This window comes from Mytilus edulis, chromosome 2 (assembly GCF_963676685.1).
Source record: "Mytilus edulis chromosome 2, xbMytEdul2.2, whole genome shotgun sequence".
In the NCBI taxonomy this organism is placed as follows: Eukaryota; Metazoa; Mollusca; class Bivalvia; order Mytilida; family Mytilidae; genus Mytilus; species Mytilus edulis.
The window spans coordinates 36,563,494-36,590,284 of NC_092345.1; the positions used below are offsets into that span (position 1 = coordinate 36,563,494).

The following is a 26,791-nucleotide window of genomic DNA, read 5'->3' on the forward strand; positions in this document are numbered from 1 at the left end:
CGGATATAATTTTTCTTATTTATTGTTTTTAGTCTATTTACGCGTTGATAATTATACCATATCATATGCATGTATTTATAAATAAATCAACTGGATAACACACTAAATAAAAAATATAACTATAATATATATAGAGAGTAAAACAATTGTGAATCTTGATTTTACTTTTTGAACACACTTCATTTCGGTCTTCAGACTTTCTTTTTTAAGAAATCACATGACATACACATTAAATCAACACTTCCTGTAGGACTGTCACGAAATTGAATATATATGTCAGATTGATATGAATATTTGACTTGGATACTGTGATGACTCACGTAAGCAACTACAATGATGTTGCTGAGGGTGGAAACAAAGACCATAATCATTACCAATCAACTCACAATAACACAGTGTCATTAACATCAGAATTATTAGTGGATTTCCAACCTTCTCAAACAGAAAAGGAATCTTCCAACACAAATTCTATAAACCACATTCCAGACAATCAAGATCATGACAATATATCTGACCTTGGTAATAGCTACTCCAGCTTTGGTCGAGAGAGTATTTCAAACCATGAAGAACGATTGGCTGTCCCAGTCCAGTTTGATCGGTCGGACAGTGACAGCCCATTGTTGGACCAATGGCACTGCCATAACAATGATAACAATAACAATGACAAAACTGCAAGAAATCAGTTGATTGCTGTTTGTACCCTTTGTGTAATGTTCATGATTGGAGAAGCTGTTGGTTTGTATTCTAAATTAGCACTATACCCTCTTTAGTCTAGTACATTTGTACATGTAGATCACATTCATTCTGTTTCAGAAACCTAAGTCTGCTGTGTCAACTACTTAATTACAATCCAAATTCAGAGCTGTATCAAGCTTGAATGTTGTGTCCATACTTGCTATTCAGGGTTTGACCTCTGCGGTCGTATTAAGCTGTGCCCTGCGGAGCATCTGGTTTTTATAGTTTCCTATATTCTTATAAAACATGAGAAATTTTTTTTATGTACATGTTCATGTACAAATGTATGCACATGAGTCCAGCTGATGGAGAATTAATTAATACATTATTAACAGCTGGCACAACATGACATAAAGAACAAATATTCATGTACAAATGTATGTACAAAATGTAGGGCACCGGTGTCATATGGTATTTTGAACCCCATGGTAAATTGACCCCGGGGTCAAAATACCGCTATGGTAAATTGAACCCCCCCATGGTAAATTGAACCCCCCCCCCCTGTATGGAAAATTGAACCCCCATGGTAAATTGAACCCCCCTGTTTTTTTCATCCTAGATGAATATTAGAACATTTTACATTATTCTAAAGCTTATCATAGATTAAAAAATCATTCATACAAGAAGGGGAGGTACATTTTCCATGCTTAATTAAAAGAAATATCTTTGCTTGGTATAAGTGCTCTGAAGTCTTTACCAACAAAATGTCATTCAAAATACTTATTGACACATTATAACTAGACCATATGTAGCTTGAATGCTTTAATTATTTGTAATTATAACTTATGTATATATATATATATAGAAGGGTAGTTTTGATTTTCCGTGGTAAAAAAAGGGGGAGGGGGTCAAAATACCATGGCAAAGTAAAATTTTCAAAATATCTTTTCCAGCAAGTTAAATACATACAACCTACTTATTGGTGAATTCTAACTACATAAAAGAGTTAGAATTGCCAGATTTTTTGGAAATTAAAGGCCTAGAGTAGGGGGTTCAGTATACCGCAGGGGGGTCAAAATACCATGGCAAAGTAAAATTTTCGAAATATCTTTTCCAGCAAGTAAAAGACATACAAACTACTTATTTGTGTATTCTAACTACATAAAAGAGTTAGAATTGCCAGAATTTCTGAAATTAAAGGCCTAGAGTAGGGGGTTCAATATACCGCAGGGGGGTCAAAATACCATGGCAAAGTAAAATTTTCAAAATATCTTTTCCAGCAAGTTAAATACAAACAAACTACTTATTTGCGTATTCTAACTACATAAAAGAGTTCGAATTGCCAGAATTTCTGAAATTAAAGGCCTAGAGTAGGGGGTTCAATAAACGCAGGGGGGTCAAAATACCATGGCAAAGTAAAATTTTCAAATAATCTTTTCCAGCAAGTAAAATACAAACAAACTACTTATTTGCGTATTCTAACTACATAAAAGAGTTCGAATTGCCAGAATTTCTGAAATTAAAGGTCTATAGTAAGGGGTTCAATATACCGCAGGGGGGTAAAAATACCATGGCAAAGTAAAATTTTCAAAATATCTTTTCCATCAAAGTTAATACATACAAACTACTTGTGTGTGTATATTAACTATATATAAGAGTTAAAATTGCCAGATTTTTTTAATTGTCTATTAGTAAGGGGTTCAATATATCGCAGGGGGAAAAAACCATGACAAAGTAAAATTTCAAAATATCTTTTCCAGCAAGTTTAATAAATACAAACTACTTATTGGTGTATTCTAACTACATAAAAAAGTTCAAATTGCCAGAATTTCTGAAATTAAAGGTCTAGAGTAAGGGGTTCAATATACCGCAGGGGGGTCAAAATATCATGGCAAAGTAAAATTTTCAAAATAACTTTTCCAGCAAGTTTAATACATACAAACTGCTTATTTGTGTATTTTAACTACATAAAAAAGTTAGAAATGCCAGAACTTTTTAAATTAAAGGTCTAGAGTGAGGGGTTCAATATACCGCAGGGGGTCAAAATACCATGGCAAAGTAAAATTTTCAAAATATCTTTTCCATCAAAGTTAATACATACAAACTACTTGTGTGTGTATATTAACTACATATAAGAGTTAAAATTGCCAGATTTTTTTAATTGTCTATTAGTAAGGGGTTCAATATATCGCAGGGGGAAAAAACCATGACAAAGTAAAATTTCAAAATATCTTTTCCAGCAAGTTTAATAAATACAAACTACTTATTGGTGTATTCTAACTACATAAAAAAGTTCAAATTGCCAGAATTTCTGAAATTAAAGGCCTAGAGTTGGGGGTTCAATATACCGCAGGGGGGTCAAAATACCATGGCAAAGTAAAATTTTCAAAATAACTTTTCCAGCAAGTTTAATACATACAAACTACTTATTTGTGTATTTTAACTACATAAAAAAGTAAGAAATGCCAGAACTTTTAAAATTAAAGGTCTAGAGTGAGGGGTTCAATATACCGCAGGGGGGTCAAAATATCATGGCAAAGTAAAATTTTCAAAATAACTTTTCCAGCAAGTTTAATACATACAAACTGCTTATTTGTGTATTTTAACTACATAAAAAAGTTAGAAATGCCAGAACTTTTTAAATTAAAGGTCTAGAGTGAGGGGTTCAATATACCGCAGGGGGTCAAAATACCATGGCAAAGTAAAATTTTCAAAATATCTTTTCCATCAAAGTTAATACATACAAACTACTTGTGTGTGTATATTAACTACATATAAGAGTTAAAATTGCCAGATTTTTTTTAATTGTCTATTAGAAAGGGGTTTAATATATCGCAGGGGGTCAAAAAACCATGACAAAGTAAAATTTCAAGATATCTTTTCCAGCAAGTTTAATAAATACAAACTACTTATTGGTGTATTCTAACTACATAAAAAAGTTCAAATTGCCAGAATTTCTGAAATCAAAGGCCTAGAGTAGGGGGTTCAATATACGGCAGGGGGGTCCAAATACCATGGCAAAGTAAAATTTTCAAAATAACTTTTCCAGCAAGTTTAATACATACAAACTGCTTATTGGTGTATTCTAACTACATAAAAAAGTTAGAATTGCCAGAATTTTTTTAATTAAAGGTCTAGAGTAGCGGGTTCAATATACCGCAGGGGGGTCAAAATACCATGGCAAAGTAAAATTTTCAAAATATCATTTCCAACAAGTTTAATACATACCTCGCCATGGTATTTTGACCCCCCTGTGGTATATTGAACCCCCTTCTATAGACCTTGAATTTCAAAAATTCAAGCTATTCTAACTCCTTAACATCATAATAATACTCCAATAGGTAGTTTGTATGTATTGAACATGATAAAAGATGTTTTGAACATTTTACTTTGCCATGGTATTTTGACCCCCCTTCCATCATGTCCATGGTATATTGAAACCCCTACTATAGACCTTAAATTTTTTTAAATTCTAGCAATTCTAACTTTTAACATTGTAATAATACTCCAATAAGTAGTTTGTATGTATTTAATATACTGGAAAAGATGTTTCGAAAATTTTGCTTAGACATGGTATTTTGACCCCCCTGCGGTATATTGAAACCCCCTACTATAGACCTTGAATTTCAAAAATTCAAGCTATTCTAACTCCATAACATAGTTATAATACTCCAATAAGTAGTTTGTATGTATTTAATATACTGGAAAAGATATTTTGAAAATTTTACTTAGCCATGGTATTTTCACCCCCCTGCGGTATATTGAACCCCCTACTATAGACCTTGAATTTCAAAAATTCAAGCTATTTTAACTCCTTAACATAGTTACAATACACCAGTAAGTAGTTTGTATGTATTTAATATACTGGAAAAGATATTTTGAAAATTTTACTAAGCCATGGTATTTTGACCCCCCTGCGGTATATTGAACCCCCTACTATAGACCTTGAATTTCAAAAATTCAAGCTATTTTAACTCCTTAACATAGTTACAATACACCAGTAAGTAATTTATATGTATTTAATATACTGGAAAAGATATTTTGAAAATTTTACTTAGCCATGGTATTTTGACCCCCCTGCGGTATATTGAACCCCCTACTATAGACCTTGAATTTCAAAAATTCAATCTATTCTAACTCCATAACATAGTTATAATACTCCAATAAGTAGTTTGTATATATTTGATATACTGGAAAAGATGTTTTGAAAATTTTGCTTAGACATGGTATTTTGACCCCCCTGCGGTATATTGAACCCCCTACTATAGACCTTGAATTTCAAAAATTCAAGCTATTTTAACTCCTTAACATAGTTACAATACACCAGTAAGTAATTTGTATGTATTTAATATACTGGAAAAGATATTTTGAAAATTTTACTTAGCCATGGTATTTTGACCCCCCTGCGGTATATTGAACCCCCTACTATAGACCTTGAATTTCAAAAATTCAATCTATTCTAACTCCATAACATAGTTATAATACTCCAATAAGTAGTTTGTATATATTTGATATACTGGAAAAGATGTTTTGAAAATTTTGCTTAGACATGGTATTTTGACCCCCCCTGCGGTATATTGAAACCCCCTACTATAGACCTTGAATTTCAAAATTCAAGCTATTCTAACTCCATAACATAGTTATAATACTCCAATAAGTAGTTTGTATATATTTGATGTACTGGAAAAGATATTTTGAAAATTTACTTACATGTAGCCATGGTATTTTGACCCCCCTTCGGTATATTGAACCCCCTACTATAGACCTTGAATTTCAAAAATTCAAGCTATTCTAACTCCTTAACATAGTTATAATACTCTAATAAGTGGTTTGTATGTGTTAAACATGCTGGAAAAGATATTTTGAAAATTTTACTTAGCCATGGTATTTTGAACCCCCTGCGGTATATTGAACCCCCTACTATAGACCTTGCATTAAAAAATTCAAGCTATTCTAACTCCTTAACATAGTTATAATACTCCAATAAGTAGTTTGTATGTATTTAATATACTGGAAAAGATATTTTGAAAATTTTACTTAGCCATGGTATTTTGACCCCCCTGCGGTATATTGAACCCCCTTCTATAGACCATGATTTTCAAAAATTCAAGCTATTCTAACTCCATAACATAGTTATAATACTCCAATAAGTAGTTTGTATATATTTGATGTACTGGAAAAGATATTTTGAAAATTTTACTTACATGTAGCCATGGTATTTTGACCCCCCTGCGGTATATTGAACCCCCTACTATAGACCTTGAATTTCAAAAATTCAAGCTATTCTAACTCCTTAACATAGTTATAATACTCTAATAAGTGGTTTGTATGTGTTAAACATGCTGGAAAAGATATTTTGAAAATTTTACTTAGCCATGGTATTTTGAACCCCCTGCGGTATATTGAACCCCCTACTATAGACCTTGCATTAAAAAATTCAAGCTATTCTAACTCCTTAACATAGTTATAATACTCCAATAAGTAGTTTGTATGTATTTAATATACTGGAAAAGATATTTTGAAAATTTTACTTAGCCATGGTATTTTGAACCCCCTGCGGTATATTGAACCCCCTACTATAGACCTTGCATTAAAAAATTCAAGCTATTCTAACTCCTTAACATAGTTATAATACTCCAATAAGTAGTTTGTATGTATTTAATATACTGGAAAAGATATTTTGAAAATTTTACTTAGCCATGGTATTTTGATCCCCCTGCGGTATATTGAACCCCCTTCTATAGACCATGATTTTCAAAAATTCAAGCTATTCTAACTCCTTAACATAGTTATAATACTCCAATAAGTGGTTTGTATGTGTTAAACATGCTGGAAAAGATATTTTGAAAATTTTACTTAGCCATGGTATTTTGACCCCCCTGCGGTATATTGAACCCCCTACTATAGACCTTGAATTTCAAAAATTCAATCTATTCTAACTCCATAACATAGTTATAATACTCCAATAAGTAGTTTGTATATATTTGATATACTGGAAAAGATGTTTTGAAAATTTTGCTTAGACATGGTATTTTGACCCCCCTGCGGTATATTGAAACCCCCTACTATAGACCTTGAATTTCAAAAATTCAAGCTATTCTAACTCCATAACATAGTTATAATACTCCAATAAGTAGTTTGTATATATTTGATGTACTGGAAAAGATATTTTGAAAATTTTACTTACATGTAGCCATGGTATTTTGACCCCCCTGCGGTATATTGAACCCCCTACTATAGACCTTGAATTTCAAAAATTCAAGCTATTCTAACTCCTTAACATAGTTATAATACTCTAATAAGTGGTTTGTATGTGTTAAACATGCTGGAAAAGATATTTTGAAAATTTTACTTAGCCATGGTATTTTGAACCCCCTGCGGTATATTGAACCCCCTACTATAGACCTTGCATTAAAAAATTCAAGCTATTCTAACTCCTTAACATAGTTATAATACTCCAATAAGTAGTTTGTATGTATTTAATATACTGGAAAAGATATTTTGAAAATTTTACTTAGCCATGGTATTTTGACCCCCCTGCGGTATATTGAACCCCCTTCTATAGACCATGATTTTCAAAAATTCAAGCTATTCTAACTCCATAACATAGTTATAATACTCCAATAAGTAGTTTGTATATATTTGATGTACTGGAAAAGATATTTTGAAAATTTTACTTACATGTAGCCATGGTATTTTGACCCCCCTGCGGTATATTGAACCCCCTACTATAGACCTTGAATTTCAAAAATTCAAGCTATTCTAACTCCTTAACATAGTTATAATACTCTAATAAGTGGTTTGTATGTGTTAAACATGCTGGAAAAGATATTTTGAAAATTTTACTTAGCCATGGTATTTTGAACCCCCTGCGGTATATTGAACCCCCTACTATAGACCTTGCATTAAAAAATTCAAGCTATTCTAACTCCTTAACATAGTTATAATACTCCAATAAGTAGTTTGTATGTATTTAATATACTGGAAAAGATATTTTGAAAATTTTACTTAGCCATGGTATTTTGAACCCCCTGCGGTATATTGAACCCCCTACTATAGACCTTGCATTAAAAAATTCAAGCTATTCTAACTCCTTAACATAGTTATAATACTCCAATAAGTAGTTTGTATGTATTTAATATACTGGAAAAGATATTTTGAAAATTTTACTTAGCCATGGTATTTTGACCCCCCTGCGGTATATTGAACCCCCTTCTATAGACCATGATTTTCAAAAATTCAAGCTATTCTAACTCCTTAACATAGTTATAATACTCCAATAAGTGGTTTGTATGTGTTAAACATGCTGGAAAAGATATTTTGAAAATTTTACTTAGCCATGGTATTTTGAACCCCCTGCGGTATATTGAACCCCCTACTTTAGACCTTGAATTAAAAAAATTCAAGCTATTCTAACTCCTTAACATAGTTATAATACTCCAATAAGTAGTTTGTATGTATTTAATATACTGGAAAAGATATTTTGAAAATTTTACTTAGCCATGGTATTTTGACCCCCCTGCGGTATATTGAACCCCCTTCTATAGACCATGATTTTCAAAAATTCAAGCTATTCTAACTCCTTAACATACATTGTAGTTATAATACTCCAATAAGTAGTTTGTATGTATTTAATAAACTGGAAAAGATATTTTGAAAATTTTACTTAGCCATGGTATTTTGACCCCCCTTTGGTATATTGAACCCCCTAACATAGACCTTGAATTTCAAAAATTCAAGCTATTCTAAATCCTTAACATAGTTATAATACTCCAATAAGTAGTTTGTAGGTATTTAATATACTGGAAAAGATATTTTGAAAATTTTACTTAGCCATGGTATATTGAACCCCCTACTATAGACCTTGAATTTCAAAAATTCAAGCTATTCTAACTCCTTAACATAGTAACAATACACCAGTAAGTAGTTTGTATGTATTTAATATACTGGAAAAGATATTTTGAAAATTTTACTTAGCCATGGTATTTTGACCCCCCTGCGGTATATTGAACCCCCTACTATAGACCTTGAATTTCAAAAATAAACCACTTATTGGAGTATTATAACTATGTTAAGGAGTTAGAATAGCTTGAATTTTTGAAAATCATGGTCTATAGAAGGGGGTTCAATATACCGCAGGGGGGTCAAAATACCATGGCTAAGTAAAATTTTCAAAATATCTTTTCCAGTATATTCAAAAATTCAAGCTATTCTAACTCCTTAACATAGTTATAATACTCCAATAAGTAGTTTGTATGTATTTAATATACTGGAAAAGATATTTTGAAAATTTTACTTAGCCATGGTATTTTGACCCCCCTGCGGTATATTGAACCCCCTACTATAGACCTTGAATTTCAAAAATTCAAGCTATTCTAACTCCTTAACATAGTTATAATACTCCAATAAGTAGTTTGTATGTATTTAATATACTGGAAAAGATATTTTGAAAATTTTACTTATATATATATAGCCATGGTATTTTGACCCCCCTGCGGTATATTGAACCCCCTACTATAGACCTTGAATTTCAAAAATTCAAGCTATTCTAACTCCTTAACATAGTTATAATACTCCAATAAGTGGTTTGTATGTGTTAAACATGCTGGAAAAGATATTTTGAACATTTTGCTTAGCCATGGTATTTTGACCCCCATGCGGTATATTGAACCCCCTACTTAAAACCACAAATTAAAAAAAATGATAGCCAATAAATTGTAAATTAGATTATCTGCAATACTATTTATCAAAAACAGGGGGGTTCAATATACCGCAGGGGGGTTCAAAATACCATATGTGAAAAATGACCCCGGGGTCAAAATACCATGCGGTATAATGACCCCGGGGTCATTTTACCGCATGGTATTTTGACCCCGGGTTCACTTTTTAGGGGGTTCAAAATACCATATGACACCGGCTAATTGATTTTTATACGACCGCAAAAATTGAAAATTTTTTGGTCGTATATTGGTATCACTTTGGTGTCGTGGTCTGCATCGTCGTCGTCTTAGTCCGAAGACATTTGGTTTTCGCACTATACATTTGTAACTTTAGTATTTATAAGTAAATAGAAATCTATGAAATTTTAACACAAGGTTTATGACCACATAAGGAAGGTTGGGATTGATTTTGGGAGTTTTGGTCCCAACAGTTTAGGAATTAGGGGCCAAAAACATGAAAAAGGGCCCAAATTTAGGGGAAATAAGCATTTTCTTGGTTTTCGCATTACAATGTATAACTTTAGTTTAAGTAAATAGAAATCTATGAAATTTTGACACAAGGTTTATGACCACAAAAGGCAGGTTGGGATTGATTTTGAGAGTTTTGGTTCCAACAGTTTAGGAATAAGGGGCCAAAAAAGGGTCCAAATAAGGGAGCTACCATTTGATTTTTATGGGGGGGGCTAGGATGAAATTTAAAAAAAATAGGCAGGACAGGAGTTTTGAGTAAAAAAAAAAAGGCAGGATGAGACACTTGCAAAAAAAAAAAAGTCAGGACGACAATTTAGGTAAAAAAAAGTCAGGATAAACTAAAAAAAAAAAGGCAGGACCGATAAGAGTGAAAAAATAAAAAAGCAGGACAGAGATTACCGCTAAAAAAAAAATGCAGGACAAAATTTTTCATCCTAGCCCCCCCATAAAAATCAAATGGTAGCATGGGTAGCTCCCTAAGCATTATTCTTGGTTTTCGCACAATAACTTTAGTATAAGTTAATAGAAATAAATGAAATTTAAACACAAGGTTTATTACCACAAAAGGAAGGTTGGGATTGATTTTGGGAGTTGAGTTCCCAACAGTTTAGGAATAAGGGGCCAAAAAGAGGCCCAAGTAAGCATTTTTCTTGGTTTTTGCACCATAACTTTAGTATAAGTAAATAGAAATCTATGAAATTTAAACACAAGGTTTATGTCCATAAAAGGAAGGTTGGGATTGATTTTGGGAGTTTTGGTCCCAACAGTTTAGGAAGAAGGGGCCCAAAGGGTCCAAAATTAAACTTAGTTTGATTTTAACAAAAATTGAATCATTGGGATATGCTGAATCCAAAAATGTACTTAGATTTTTTTATTATTTGCCCAGTTTTCAAGTTGGTCCAAATCGGGGTCCAAAATTAAACTTTGTTTGATTACATCAAAAAATGAATGATTGGGGTTCTTTGATATGCCAAATCTAACTGTGTATGTAGATTCTTAATTTTTGGTCCCGTTTTCAAATTGGTTTACATAAAAGTCCAAAGGGTCCAAAATTAAACTAAGTTTGATTTTAACAAAAATTGAATTCTTGGGCTTCTTTGATATGCTGAATCTAGACAAATCAAATCAAATCAAATCAAATAATTTTATTGGTGTAAATTCCTATACAGAAATGATACCAGCCGACATTTACAAAATACAAATACAAAAATAAACAAACAAACAAACAAACAAAAAAAACCCAAAAAAACTATTAAACATATTTTCTCAATGATCATGATTATTAAAGAGATACATATTTTATATTTACATTGCGTGGAGGTGTTATTCATACAATATTATTAATTCAAGCTATTATAATCAGCTTTAATACTATAAAAGCTCTTAACAACATTATGTTTGCTTTAAATGAATGTTCAAATCATACATATCGCTTATTCCAGCTACACTTACAGTACTTATGTCCGTATCATTACTTTTCAAAATGAAACTAAACTTATCTTGTTCACACATATTAACAAAAGATGGAACTATATATATGACTTAAATTACAAAAGAGTACATTTCTATTAAGTTCTAACGCTTTACATTGAATGAGGAAATGGAACTCATCTTCATTCCAGGTGTTCTAGTATATCTACCAACTTCTATCAGTAATTTACTATTACTAATTCTGATTTCGAAATTATTTGTGTTATTAAACATGTACTTAGATTTTTGATTATGGGCCCAGTTTTCAAGTTGGTCCAAATCAGGATCCAAAATTATTATATAAGTATTGTGCAATAGCAAGAAATTTTCAATTGCACAGTATTCAGCAATAGCAAGAAATCTTCAATTGCACATTAATTGCACAGTATTGTGCAATAGCAAGAAATTTGCAATTGCACAGTATTGCGCAATAGCAAGAAATCTTCAATTGTACAGTATAGTGCAATAGCAAGTATTTTCAATTGCACAGTATTGCGCAATAGCAAGAAATATCTAATTGCACAATATTGTGCAATAGCAAGAAATTTTCAATTGGAGTTATCTTTCTTTGTCCAGAATAGTAGTTGAATCAACTTAAATCATTGTTTTATACAATATACAATGTATATTTACTTTGACTATCAACTGATAAATTAAAATAATCTTTACCATTCAGTGATAACAAGCACTTTTTTACATTTTGATATTTTATGATGTATTTAAATGAGTAGTTATTGTTGCAAAAGGGGAAAGTGGGATGTGAAAAAAAAAATTGGGGGGGGGGGGGGAGGGGTCAATTTTTCTCATTTCAGATTTCATAAACATGATAAATAAAAAGAAAATTTCTTCAAACATTTTTTTGAGAGGAATTAATATTCAACAGCATAGTGAATTGCTCAAAGGCAAAAAACAAATTTTAAGTTTTTTAGACCACATTCATTCTATGTCAGAAACCTATGCTGTGTCAACTATTTAATCACATTCCAAATTTAGAGCTGAATCCAGCTTGAATGTTGTGTCCATACTTGCCCCAACCGCTCAGGGTTCAACATCTGCGGTCGTATAAAGCTGCGCCCTGTGGAGCATCTGGTTAGTTCTTTGAACTTGCATTAAATTTTGGTAGATATATACATGTATATCGTGTTTATACAAATAATGTTACGTATGGTACATGAAGTTTGACTACCGGCAAAAACTTTTTAAGCGAAAATATGGAAAAAGTGTTAAAATTATTTTAATTTTGCTGGCTTCTGTATTTTAATAAAAACAAGATTTTTGACAGTGCCAAAAAAATTGCTATACATGTACATTTTTGTACATTGATATGTTTTATTTATCTGCATAAATGCTTTTGTAACCTCCTTATTTTCAGGAAATAAGACAGTGAAAAACCACTTGCTTATTTTTTCAGTATTGCTGAAATTGAAATAACTATATATCAGTGTATATATAGCATGTATAGTTTAAACTTGTCTTTACATTATTAACATGATAAATAACAACAATCTGATCTTTACAGGAGGGGTATTATCCAACAGCCTTGCCCTGTTTACAGATGTTCTTCATCTGGCCAGTGATCTGATTAGTTTTCTCATTAGTCTTCTAGCCATGTATCTGTCCAAGAAACCAGCTACCAAGACCATGTCGTTTGGCTTCCATAGAGCAGGTTAGAAGCTTTATAGTATAATAAGCAAATTGGATAACAACAATAACCAAAAATGTTGAACAGATGTTTCAACAGAACACATGAACCGAAACCTCCTTTCACAATGTGACATGATAGATGTACAACAATTCAATGTACATGTACAAAATGTATGAACAAAGGTAAACAAAATTGAAGAACCAGGGTAACCTCACTAAGATGAATCCGGGAGTCCGACACTCAAGAAAATCTGTCTGGACTCACAATTTTAAACTCCGGTTTTATAGTCCAAAAAATGCATTCAATAAAATTAAGAATGGAAATAGGGAATATGTCAATGAATATACTTTAAGGATGAAAATATTGTCATTGAGTTATTTGAAAATGAATAAATTTATAAAAATAGATTTTCACATTTAGAACAGCTGTTGTAATTTTTGAAATTTATTGGAAACAATAAACCTGTAAAATACATACAAAGATTTAAGGGGGAAGTTCATACCTCTATATTATTTAAAATATCCAAATGTTAAAAAAGTACTGGGTATGCTTAAATATTGTAATAACAATGTGCTGTCTAAGCTGTCAATTTTTATTCAAAAGGTAGAAAAGATGCTTGTCTGATTTAAAATTGCAATAAACAGAGATTTATTTCTGAAGATGTATAATCTAAAAATGTATACTGTATGTATTATGAAATATGTTGTGATTTATATTGTGTATAATATGCTCCTGTTACGCAGTCTTCTGCGGTTGAGTTTTCTTTAATAAACTATGAAACTATGATATTTATTCTTTAAAATTGAGATTTACTAAAAAAAGGTTGAATTATAAATATTAGTTTATTTATTTCTACTTCTGTTTCAAAAGATTAAGTGCTCTAATGACATGAATGATACAATTTAAACACTTAAACATGTAAAATCTCATATTCAATTACAGAAACAAAACATTTATAATGAATGCAGATTGACATGATAACATGCACATGTTACACTGCTACATTATGTTGTCATAATTTATAATTTCCATTTTCTTATACTAGTATATTATGTATACATTTTGTATATCATGTATATATGGGTCATATATCCAGACTTAACTAATCGATCAGATTGGTAATCGAACACTCATCGATCATATTTGATCAGTACTCGATTGATTACTTGAAGTCATCGATCAGTAATCGATCAAACTCTCTCGTATATACGTGTTGAAGACCGAACTTTGACCTATAATCATGATAATGGTTTACTTTTATAAATTGTGCCATAGATGGAGAGTTGTCTCATTGGCACTCACACCACATCATCTCATACATGTAGTTATATGAATGTAATGCAATTTATTGAGTATCTTTACCTGTTTTTTTTTTCCTTTAAATTTTAGAAGTTATAGGTGCTTTATTCAGTGTGTTCATTATATGGTTAGTGACTGGTGTTCTGTGCTATATGGCTGTGGAAAGGATACAACACAATCACTATAAAAATGTCAATCCTAATGAAATGTTAGTTACTGCTAGTGTGGGAGTAGCCTTTAATATTGTGTGAGTATGATAACTTATACTGTGAATTCATTGATATTTGTTGGATCCTAATTTTCTTGGATTATGCGGGTACAGGCGAACCACAAACTTTAATATTCAACAAATTGCCAATTTTCAGAAGGAACATATATAAAAATTCAGACTTTGCCAAAACCATGAAATTGAATATCCTTGAATATGCAAGTTTTTCTCAAACCGCGAAAATTGGTACCCACAAAAAATAAAAGAACCCACAGTTCATGTACTTCCAGTTTACAAATTCACCTTTTAATTAAGTTGATATTATGCACAATAACTTTCTATGTCATTTAAAGCTTACTGTATATAGAGAATATCATATGGCTTTTTCAATATCACATCTGTATCAACCTGAGTCACCAATATAATCCCAAGAGCTCTGCTCCAGGGATGATATTGGTGTTCTCCCCAGATATTTCATTTAGCATCCTGGTAAACAGGGGAAATTGAAATACATGTACCATCTTCCTTCTAAAAATTATTGCATCACATTCATAACATAATCTATAAGAAAACCATTTCAGATAGCATCACGTTTAAGATTATAGCATCACATTACCATGATTCTAAAAGGCCCTGTGGCAAGAACACTGGGGTGATATGGTGTACATGTGCAATATCGAAAAAGCCATATCATATACATTTACACTTTATTACACAGAGATTAATACATAGCCTTTTCCATATTGGCCTGGTTATCAACCAGAGACCCCCATATCAGCCCGAGATGAAGTCGAAGTGCTGATATGGGTCAAGGGACTATACCTGGGCCCATATGAAAAAGGCCATGTATTAGGTACCGGAAATACAGGAAGTAACTTGCATGAGAGGCACTGTTATGGGTTTTGTGCACTAGATGCCCCTGATAAGGAGTTATCAGCCTGGGTGGGAAATTATGGCTTGTGTACTTCCGTTCATTTCACATATGCAAAAGCTATCATATCAATGCTAAGTATATGATAAATACATATAGATGTAGATGTTTTTTATGTGGCATGACTTCATACAGATTATGAATTTGAAATGACGTCATACAGATTAGAGGTTTGACATGACGTCATACAGTTTATGGGTTTGATAAGTTATGTGCAACAGTGACTGCAATGGATGATGTGACGTCATACAGATTAAAGGTGTGATAAAGCCTTTTCAACCGTGACTGATATCAATATCATCACAAATAGCTGATTCAGCACGATTATCGTTGACCGTATTACACAAGCAATTTATCTGTATTTTATACTGTATATTATTAAACACAGCTCATGCAGGTGCACTGGACTCCAATCTTAATTGACTAGGAATATGGATTGTTAGTTTTCCTATCGAGGGTCATTGGTTATCTCTGGACACTCCGGCTTCCTCCACCAATAACAACTGACCACCACTAAATAGCCTAAATGTGGTGCTTAAAAGTGGCATTTAAACATTAATTTTTTTTTTAAATATGATAAACATATTTAATATACACCTGTAGTTAGGGCTTTGCTCATTATTGAATATTAAAAAGAGGATGTTGAATGATTGCTACTGAGACACCTCTCCACAAGAGACCAAGACATATAGAAGTTAACATCTTTTGTTACCAGTACAGCTTTCAACAATAAGCAAAACCGATACCGATAGTAAGCTACAGAAGGCCTTGAAATGACAAATGTAAAACAATTCAAACGAGAAAACTTACATCTGATTTATGTACAAAAGAATAGAAAAAACCAATATGATAAACAGCCACAAACAACAACCACTGAATTACAGGCTCTTTACTAGGAACAGGCACATACAGAGTGAGATTGGTTTAAATATGTTTGCTGGTTCCAAACCCTCCCCTAATCTGGGATAGTGGCGTAACAGCAGACATAGGAACAAAGCTGTACATTGACTTGCAGTTGTTTTAAACATCTGTTGGTTTTGGGTGCACATATGGGATCTTTTGGCAAACATCAAATTTATCTCCTAGTTTTTATACTGAAATGATGTAATTTTAAGTGCAAAAGCTTTTCTAATATTGTTTTAAATATATGTAAATTGTACTCTGTTTAATATTCAGTTTTAGTAAATGTTTTATCTTTGAAATGGGTGTTTCATCATGTCACGATGTGTTTACATATTACATTTTGGTACAGTGTAATTGTAAGATTATGTTAAATTGAATAATTGATATCAGGCTAAAGTCATTATGACAGCAACCCTACAACACAAGGAATACCACAAGAAAAGACATCACAATGTTATCATTTTAGTGGATCTTCAGTAAATAGTTTTATTTCGTATTTGAACCATAAACATACTTTGAAGCCTTATTTAAGTTTTATTTAAATTTTCTTTTATTGTTTGTAGAATGGGAATTGTTCTTCATTCTGAAGTATGTTGTAAAAGTCAAGGACAATCATTTGGTCACCATGGACACAGTCATCAACGTAACAGTCACCACAGTAGGACAGAACATTCATATACACCACTGATAGATGATAGATCTGATCATGAGCAGGAGATTGAACTTGAATCTCAAGTCGCAGATAAACCAAAACATGTACACCATAAAAATATAAATGTCAGAGCTGCCTTTATACATGTGATAGGTGACATTATACAGAGCGTGGGAGTTCTTATAGCATCATTCATTATTAAATTTACGGTATGTGAGTTGAATTGTAAAATGCATTTGTAATTCTATTATATTTAAAAGAACTTGCTGTCAGGGAAGACTTGGAAAATCCAATTTATGAGACTGGCATACCTTAAATGTAGATACAATATTATATTTAAAAATCATACATGTACCTAGCTAGTGGTGAATACAAGCAACCTGGAGTCACCTAAAACAGCTTTTTTTAAAGAACAAAAATTTGGAATTACAAGTGGTCTCTCTTTTATCTGTATAAGGTAAGACTTCAACAATGAGTTTAAAAATTGTTTTTTGTTCTCCACATTGCAGCTGTAGTAATAAGAGGAAATGTTTTTCAAACTGTCACATATATGTATTTCCAATTCCAATGAATAATAAGATTATCAAATATTTTTCAATGTAAATCTATAATTTTGCATTATCCACTTAGGTTAAAATTGGCTATAAGATTTGAATATAATTTTTATACTCTTTTGATTGTAGGAAGACCCTAAATACAAGTTAGCAGATCCCATTTGTACATTTATATTTTCTGTGCTTGTGATATTTACAACAATAACTGTGCTACGAGATACTTTACGTGTCATGATGGAAGGTAAGTCTGTGCACAGTACACACAATAAGTACACTTCATCTTTTATATAAGCTTTGAATTTCAAATAGTTTGGCAATGAGCATCACTGAAGAGACATGTATTGTCGAAATGCGCATCTGGTGCAAGATAATTTTATTACTGTGCTTCAACACATGCATAAGATACTTTACATTTTGCACATGTAATGATGAAAATTGATATAATTTCTTATGACCAGGGCTTCCAAAACGGTCATATATTCCGGTCATTTGTATAATGTCCGGTAAAAGTCCGGCTGGGCAAAGCATGAAACGGTCATATACTTTTTAGTTTTCAAGGCTTTTTCGGTCATTTTTACATAATTCACGATCTTTATGACCCAAACTTTTGCCTTTAACATCAACACATTTCTGGTCATAAATGTGACATGATCAGATAATTCACTGAATTATGTCATTTTAAATCCCTAACAAATAAGTTATAAGATACTGTGTTTTTTTCCTTTTATGGAATAGACCATGAAAAATTTAATTAAAATTAAAATTAAACCCGTTTTTGAATTATTTTTATGCCAAAATATTTATATATTCTATAGGAGTCCCAAGAGATGTGTGTTATAAAACTGTGATAGAAGATTTAAAGAGAGTGGAGGGTGTCAAATCAGCTCATACATTATTGATATGGTCCTTGACTATAGACAAAAATGTAATGTCTGTCCATCTGACAGTTGGTAAGTTCTATGATTTTTCAGTGATTAGATGAAACATTATACCATTTCAATGGGTTTTTTTTCTGGAAGTTTAGGATGAAATATGCTTGGTATTCTTTTCGTACACTCTTGATTTAGGGTTCAGTGAAAGATGACAGTATTTATAGAATTATAGTATTTTAATAAGGCAGGGTGGGAGAGAATTTTGTAATGTTGAATTGCAAGTTCAGGTAGTTTTACTTAGTTTACAATGCAATTCGAAAAAAAGACCAAAAAAATTGATAACACGATTGCCTCGTTCTGGAATTATTTCCAAAATATGTGATACAAGTGGAAAATATCAATGAATTTAAAAAATGTTAAATTCAAACTTAAGTCTGTGAAAAAATTGTGTATTTACAATGAATGGTTTCTGAGCAATCAATTTTTCAAATTTTGTTACCAATCAAGTCAGTTGTTTTAGCCAAAATTTTGAGAAAATGGGTGAGGGATACAAGAAATAATTTTACCAGAAACATGCACATCCCACATCCTTTTCTTCTTTTCAAATTTCTAAGATATGTATTTTTCAATCATTTATAACAAAGAAGTTGAAAAAATATTCATTTTGTTATTAAAACAGGGAAAAATCACAAATTTACAAAATTGACAGCATGGTAAATTTGACACAAAAAAGCATCAAAATATGATAAAACTTTCTTAAATCAACACCTACCTATAGTTTGGTCCACTTCATTTTTATTGAAAGTATGACAAAAAGTTTAATTGTGGAACTGTGATTTTTTTTAATGATAATAGCCCAAAAATAGGTAAAAATACTAGGTAAAAATTGATGAAAAATGGGAAAATCATCAAAATTGAGTACTTTCAAAGGCCGTAGCTTAAAAAGAAGTGCACCACCATATGATTTTTTTTACAGTCTTGTAAATCCAAAAAATCAGGTTAAGAAAGAAAGTTGAATTCTAGAATTTTTTGGCTCCTCAGAGGTGTACATCCTTAATCATTATTCTTGTGATTTATAAACGTTTAGACCATAAAACCTCAGAATTAATATTACATGTATGTGCTAAAAATGCAAAATAAGGCACTATGAAGAATCACATGATTTACTGAAAATAGGAATCTTTAACACCAATCAGTATGAAATTATATTGTAGGTCCAAATGAGGAACATCAAAGTGTTTTAGAAAGAGCTAACCAGATGCTGCAGAAGAAATATGACTTCAGGCAGACGACAATTCAAATAGAGAAACATGTTCATAATCTGAGCTGTTCACAGTGTGATTTACCTGTGTAAGGTAATTTGAACTGTTCCAGTGTGACTTACGTACATGTGTAAGACAAATTTGAACTGTTTCCAGTGTGACTTACCAGTGTAAGGCAGTAAGTGCTGTTCCCAGTTTTAGTTCCCAAATTTGAGTTATTCCAAGTATTATATATAACTTAGTATTAAACCTGTGTGCTTCAAAAATTTCAACTGTTCCCAGTGAGTTATTTGGGTATTAAATGCAATTTGAGCAGTTCACAGTGAAAGATATTTGTGCAATGCAGTTTTAGCTGTTCCCATTGTGACTTGAGCTGTTCCTAGTGAAAATTACCTGTGTAATGTAATTTTAGATGTTTCTGGTAAAACTAATAATGTAATTATGTAATGAATACTAGTGGCACAGCTATTGGAAATAAATAGTAAAGAAGGGGTCCGGAGAATGACAGATCCCCACAAACTCAGTGATAATTGTAAAATTCTTATTAAAAAAAATGTCTTAAACTATTTGTTAGGATATTCTTACAATGCTATACTGCAGCTACGCAACTAAATTCAAATTTCATGTTCTGTTAAGCTTATTTTGTCAAAATAATGATTAATAAACTGATATAAAATTGTATTATGAATATTAAATGCTCACTAATAGAGATATTTACAAAAAAGGTCTGTTAACTTTTAATATTGTATAATAACTGCTCAAGTAGATATATTTACATGAAAAGGTGTGTTAACAATTGTAGATCTGGAAATATATATAACGTATGAGATGTGTCTAATAGAAAAAGACCTTATGCAAGTATATATATACATGTATATGAATAAGACTTTGCTTGATTTTAGAAAATTCAAATACGAAATAAAAAGGGATGTATGTCTGTGTTACAAGATTCTTATATAAAGTCAATTTGCAAATAGTTACAGACTATGCATAGAGAATTTTTTAATCTGAAATAAGTTAACAGATGTATTGATATTAATTTGCATAAGGTAGATTTTTATCCAACGCAGCTCATGTATTATTTAAAAATTTAAATATGTTTATGTCAGCTTCAATATATTTCCTGTGAAGTTTTCTCACTGGATATAAAATATCAATAAATTTTATATTGTCTCTCAGATAATATACACATATTTTTATTTTGCAGTGCCAAAAAGTATTCATTTTTTGTCTCCCATTAATGAGAGAATGGTGCAATCTTTCATGACAATCTGCATATCCATTTTATAACACGTTAATGCAAAGCATACTCTTTTACTTTTTTTAATACTATCATGTTTTGTAGATAATTTTAACCTCATATTTTCAAGGATTATTTTTATCAAGGGTTACAAGACACAAAGGAGTAGGTCCAGTAAGACTCCTTTTTGGCCCCAAAATATAGCAGTTTTACAAAATTGTTAAAATGTAAACTTTTAGTTATTTATTGGACAGTAGAATGCTTCTGCTACATAAGTATGGGCTGTTTTTGACAATAGAATGCACATATATCGGATACTAGCACCATTAAGTCATGCTAAATTACTGAAATCTTCACAATTCTAGCATTTTAGTTAAATTTTAGACGGTTTTCGTGTAAAACGGAAGTGACCGCATTCGTGTTCATCCTACGTATCTAAATGCAAGTTGTATTTTATGATAATACATAACATATATAAAGGTTGAGGATGAACACGGATGCGGCCACTTTCATTTTTGACAAAAACCATCTGAAAAGTGACATTTTTCTGCATATTTGGTAGATTTTTCATATTTGAGCTTGAATCGGATCGTTTTTAATGACTAAATCAGATAAAATGTTTCACATTAACTAATTGAATGAAATGAAAAAGACACTTAAGTGTTTAAAAAGTGGTCAAAATCCTTCGTCAGATGAATCTGAAATTTGAGGCCAAAATCGGTCCTTACCGGACCTACTCCTTTTTTAGCTCACCTGGCCCAAAGGGCAAGTGAGCTTTTCCCATCACTTGGCGTCCGGCGTCTGTCTTCCGTCGTCCGGCGTCGTTAACTTTTACAAAAAGCTTCTCCTCTGAAACTACTGGGCCAAATTTAACCAAACTTGACCACAATCATCATTAGGGTATCTTGTTTTAAAAATGTGTTCGGTGACCCGGCCAACCAACCAAGATGGCCGCCATGGCTAAAAATAGAACATAGGGGTAAAATGCAGTTTTTGGCTTATAACTCAAAAACTAAAGCATTTAGAGCAAATATGACATGAGTAAAATTGTTTATCAGGTCAAGATCTATCTGCCCTGAAATTTTCAGATGAATCGGATAACCCGTTGTTGGGTTGCTGCCCCTAAATTGGTAATTTAAAGGAAATTTTACTGTTTGTATACGACCGCAAAATTTGAAAAATTTTTCGTCGTATATTGCTATCACGTTGGCGTCGTCTGCGTCGTCGTCGTCGTCGTCGTCCGAATACTTTTAGTTTTCGAACTCTAACTTTAGTAAAAGTGAATAGAAATCTATGAAATTTTAACACAAGGTTTATGACCACAAAAGGAAGGTTGGGATTGATTTTGGGAGTTTTGGTCCCAACATTTTAGGAATTAGGGGCCAAAAAGGGCCCAAATAAGCATTTTCTTGGTTTTCGCACTATAACTTTAGTTTAAGTTAATAGAAATCTATGAAATTTTGACACAAGGTTTATGACCACAAAAGAAAGGTTGGGATCGATTTTGGGAGTTAGTTTAGGAATTAGGGGCCAAAAAAGGGCCCAAATAAGCATTATTCTTGGTTTTCGCACAATAACTTTAGTTTAAGTAAATAGAAATCAATGAAATTTAAACACAATGTTCATGACCACAAAAGGAAGGTTGGTATTGATTTTGGGAGTTTAAGTCCCAACAGGTTAGGAATTAGGGGTTAAAAAGGGACCCAAATAAGCATTTTTCTTGGTTTTCGCACCATAACTTTTAAGTATAAGTAAATAGAAATCTATGAAATTTAAACACAAGGTTTATGACCATAAAAGGAAGGTTGGTATTGATTTTGGGAGTTTTGGTCCCAACAGTTTAGGAATAAAGGGCCCAAAGGGTCCAAAATTAAACTTTGTTTGATTTCATCAAAAATTGAATAATTGGGGTTCTTTGATATGCCGAATCTAACTGTGTATGTAGATTCTTAATTTTTGGTCCCGTTTTCAAATTGGTCTACATTAAGGTCCAAAGGGTCCAAAATTAAACTTAGTTTGATTTTAACAAAAATTGAATCCTTGGGGTTCTTTGATATGCTGCATCTAAAAATGTACTTAGATTTTTTATTATTGGCCCAGTTTTCATGTTGGTCCAAATCGGGGTCCAAAATTAAACTTTGTTTGATTTCATCAAAAATTGAATAATTGAGGTTCTTTGATATGCCAAATCTAACTGTGTATGTAGATTCTTAATTTTTGGTCCCGTTTAAAATTGGTCTACATTAAAGTCCAAAGGGTCCAAAATTAAACTAAGTTTGATTTTAACAAAAATTGAATTCTTGGGCCTCTTTGATATGCTGAATCTAAACATGTACTTAGATTTTTGATTATGGGCCCAGTTTTCAAGTTTGGTCCAAATCAGGATCCAAAATTATTATATTAAGTATTGTGCAATAGCAAGAAATTTTCAATTGCACAGTATTCAGCAATAGCAAGAAATCTTCAATTGCACAGTATTGTGCAATAGCAAGAAATCTTCAATTGCACAGTATTGTGCAATAGCAAATATTTTCAATTGCACAGTATTGCACAATAGCAAGAAATATCTAATTGCACAATATTGTGCAATAGCAAGAAATTCCAATTGGATTTCAATTGGAGTTATCTTTCTTTGTCCAGAATAGTAGTTGAATCAACTTAAATCATTGTTTTATACAATATACAATGTATATTCATTATTCACTTTTACTACCAACTGATAGATTAAAACAATCTTTACCATTCAGTGATAACAAGCACTTTTTTTACATTTTAATATTTTATGATGTATTTAAATGAGTAGTTATTGTTGCAAACTTCATTAGAAATTTGAATTGAGATCAGTTTTGAAAAATGGGAAAGGAGGATGTGAAAAAAAAATTGGGGGGGGGGGGGTCAATTTTTTTCATTTCAGATTTCATAAATAAAAAGAAAATTTCTTCAAACATTTTTTTGAGAGGATTAATATTCAACAGCATAGTGAATTGCTCAAAGGCAAAAAAAAAATTTTAAGTTCATTAGACCACATTCATTCTGTGTCAGAAACCTATGCTGTGTCAACTATTTAATCACAATCCAAATTTAGAGCTGAATCCAGCTTGAATGTTGTGTCCATACTTGCCCCAACCGTTCAGGGTTCAACCTCTGCGGTCGTATAAAGCTGCGCCCTGCGGAGCATCTGGTTGGTTATTATCTTGAATATTATTATAGATAGAGATAAACTTTTTACAGCAATAATGTACAGCAAAGTAAGATTTACAAATAAGTCAACATGACCGAAATGGTCAGTCGACCCCTTTAGGAGTTATTGCCCTTTATAGTCAATTTGTATCCATTTTTCGTAAATCTTAGTTATCTTTTACAAAAATCTTCTCCTCTGAAACTACTGGGCCAAATTAATCCAAACTTGGCCACAATCATCTTTGGGGTATCAAGTTTAAAAAATGTGTCCGGTGACCCGGCCATCCAACCAAGATGGCCGCCATAGCTAAAAATAGAACATATGGGGTAAAATGCAGTTTTTGGCTTATAACTCAAAAACCAAAGCATTCAGAGCAAATCTGACATTGGGTAAAATAATTTATCAGGTCAAAGATCTATCTGCCCTGAAATTTCTAGATGAATCGGACAACCCGTTGATGTGTTGCTGCCCCTAAATTGGTAATTTAAGGAAATTTAACTGTTTTTGGTTATTATCTTGAATATTATTATAGATAGAGATAAACTTTTAACAGCAATAATGTACAGCAAAGTAAGATTTACAAATAAGTCAACATGACTTAAATGGTCAATTGACCCCCTAAGGAGTTTTTGTCCTTTATAGTCAATTTTTAACAATTTTCATAAAATTTGTAAATTTTTACTAACATTTTCCACTGAAACTACTGGGCCAAGTTCATTATAGATAGAAATAACTGTAAGCAGCAAGAATGTTCAGTAAAGTTAGAGGTACAAACACATCACCATCTCCAAAACACAATTTTGTCATGAATCCGTCTGCTTCCTTTGTTTAATATTCACATAGACCAAGGTGAGCGACACAGGCTCTTTAGAGCCTCTAGTTCATCTGGAAGTTAGAAAATACAGGAAATTTATGAATTTAAAATTGAGAATGGAAATGGGGAATGTGTCAAAGAGACAACAACCCGCCCAAATAAAAAACAACAGCAGAGGGTCACCAACAGGTCTTCAATGTAGCGAGAAATTCCCGCACCCGGAGGCGTCCTTCAGCTGGCCCCTAAACAAATATATACTAGTCCAGTGATAATGAACGCCATACTAATTTCCAAATTGTACACAAGAAACTAAAAGTAAAATAATACAAGACTAACAAAGGCCAGAGGCTCCTGACTTGGGACAGGCGCAAAAATGCGGCGGGGTTAAACATGTTTGTGAGATCTCAACCCTCCCCCTATACCTCTAACCAATGTAGTAAAGTAAACGCATAACAATACGCACATTAAAATTCAGTTCAAGAGAAATCCGAGTCTGATGTCAGAAGATGTAACCAAAGAAAATAAACAAAATGACAATAATACATAAATAACAACAGACTACTAGCAGTTAACTGACATGCCAGCTCCAGACTTCAACTAAACTGACTGAAAGATTATGATTTCATCATATGAACATCAGGCACAATCCTTCCCGTTACCATGTTTACTTTAAATGTCCCTCCTCTGAAAATCATGGATCTGCCACAATTATTTGTGAACATAAGGAATCTATTTGTACTTGTATATTTATATCTTTATTTTATTAACCAGCAATTACATTTATATGACAATTGTAATTAGTTAGAATTTATATTCTTGTAGAAGACATGCATACTGCTTTGTTCTTATGTAATTACTCTTAGGATTGCATATTTCTATAAAGTATTTAAACTAGACAAATCGATTGACTATTAATTATTGTGTTATATTTTTACATGTAGTATTTCTTGCTTCCAATTTGTCTTAAAAAATCTTTTTTGAAATGAAAAAAAACCCAGCTTGTTTATGTTCAGTATTGAGGAATATAATTGATATAACACAAGACAAAACATTCATATACATGAGACCATTGAATTGTCAATCATCATTCAAAAAAATGTACAGATATTGCTAATAATTACATTGGTTGCAAGGAATTACATTGATTTCCCAGTTAAATAAAAACAGATAATTTCACATGTGAAATAAACGTGGTAATAAACATGGTTATTTCACTCTCTGACGTCATACGACAATAGGCGTTGTCAAGACGTCGATAACGGCGGATCAAAACAAAATGTGAATGTGTAGAAAAAAAGATATAGTTCCTTACAAGTTTTACATTAATTTCTTTTAAAAAAGCCATTTGCCAATGTCATAAAAAGAATAACTAATTAAAGAATTCAAATATCGAAAAATATTCAACTCATGACCAAACAACACTGATAATTAACTCATGTGCTACGCGCATTCGAGAATTATTGTGTTGTTTGGTCACTCGTTGAATATTTTTCTCTATTTGAATTCTTCCATAAGCTATTCTAAAAATATTGTGATTTTAAAAAAAAAATAACTTCTTTCCATTATTACCAAAATTCGAGGAATGGTATTTGACATGTTAGAATTTATTAAGTAAGTTTAGATCTAGTAGGAGGTTGTGAAATGATAATGAAAACTGCCAGTACATGTAATACCAAAAGGTTGTAAAAGAATCAAGTACTGAGTTTTTTGTTGTTTATATTGCTATGAAATTCAATTGTTAATGAATTGAAATCATTTAAGCAACATGTGCAAAACGCTGAAAATGTATGACTTAAAAGATAAAACGGCCAAAAACCAATTGTTTCCTTGTCATGACATATGTCTGTAACATATATGTAACTTGTCTGTTCTCCATAAATATAAGGTATAAATG

The 26,791-nt window shown here is 31.8% G+C and overlaps 1 protein-coding gene across 1 annotated transcript; it reads left to right on the top strand.

The window, feature by feature from the left end:
- The first annotated feature begins 230 nt into the window (after positions 1-230).
- On the top strand, positions 231-26,260 carry LOC139512098 (proton-coupled zinc antiporter SLC30A2-like). The gene is made up of 9 exons (XM_071299483.1): positions 231-735; positions 12,856-13,002; positions 14,371-14,527; positions 16,886-17,183; positions 17,658-17,769; positions 18,344-18,478; positions 19,615-20,688; positions 20,772-21,067; positions 25,511-26,260. The coding sequence occupies exons 1-7, from the start codon at positions 312-314 to the stop codon at positions 19,752-19,754; spliced, it is 1,413 nt and encodes a 470-aa protein (XP_071155584.1). The 5' UTR covers positions 231-311; the 3' UTR covers positions 19,755-20,688; positions 20,772-21,067; positions 25,511-26,260.
- Positions 26,261-26,791: the final 531 nt, after the last annotated feature.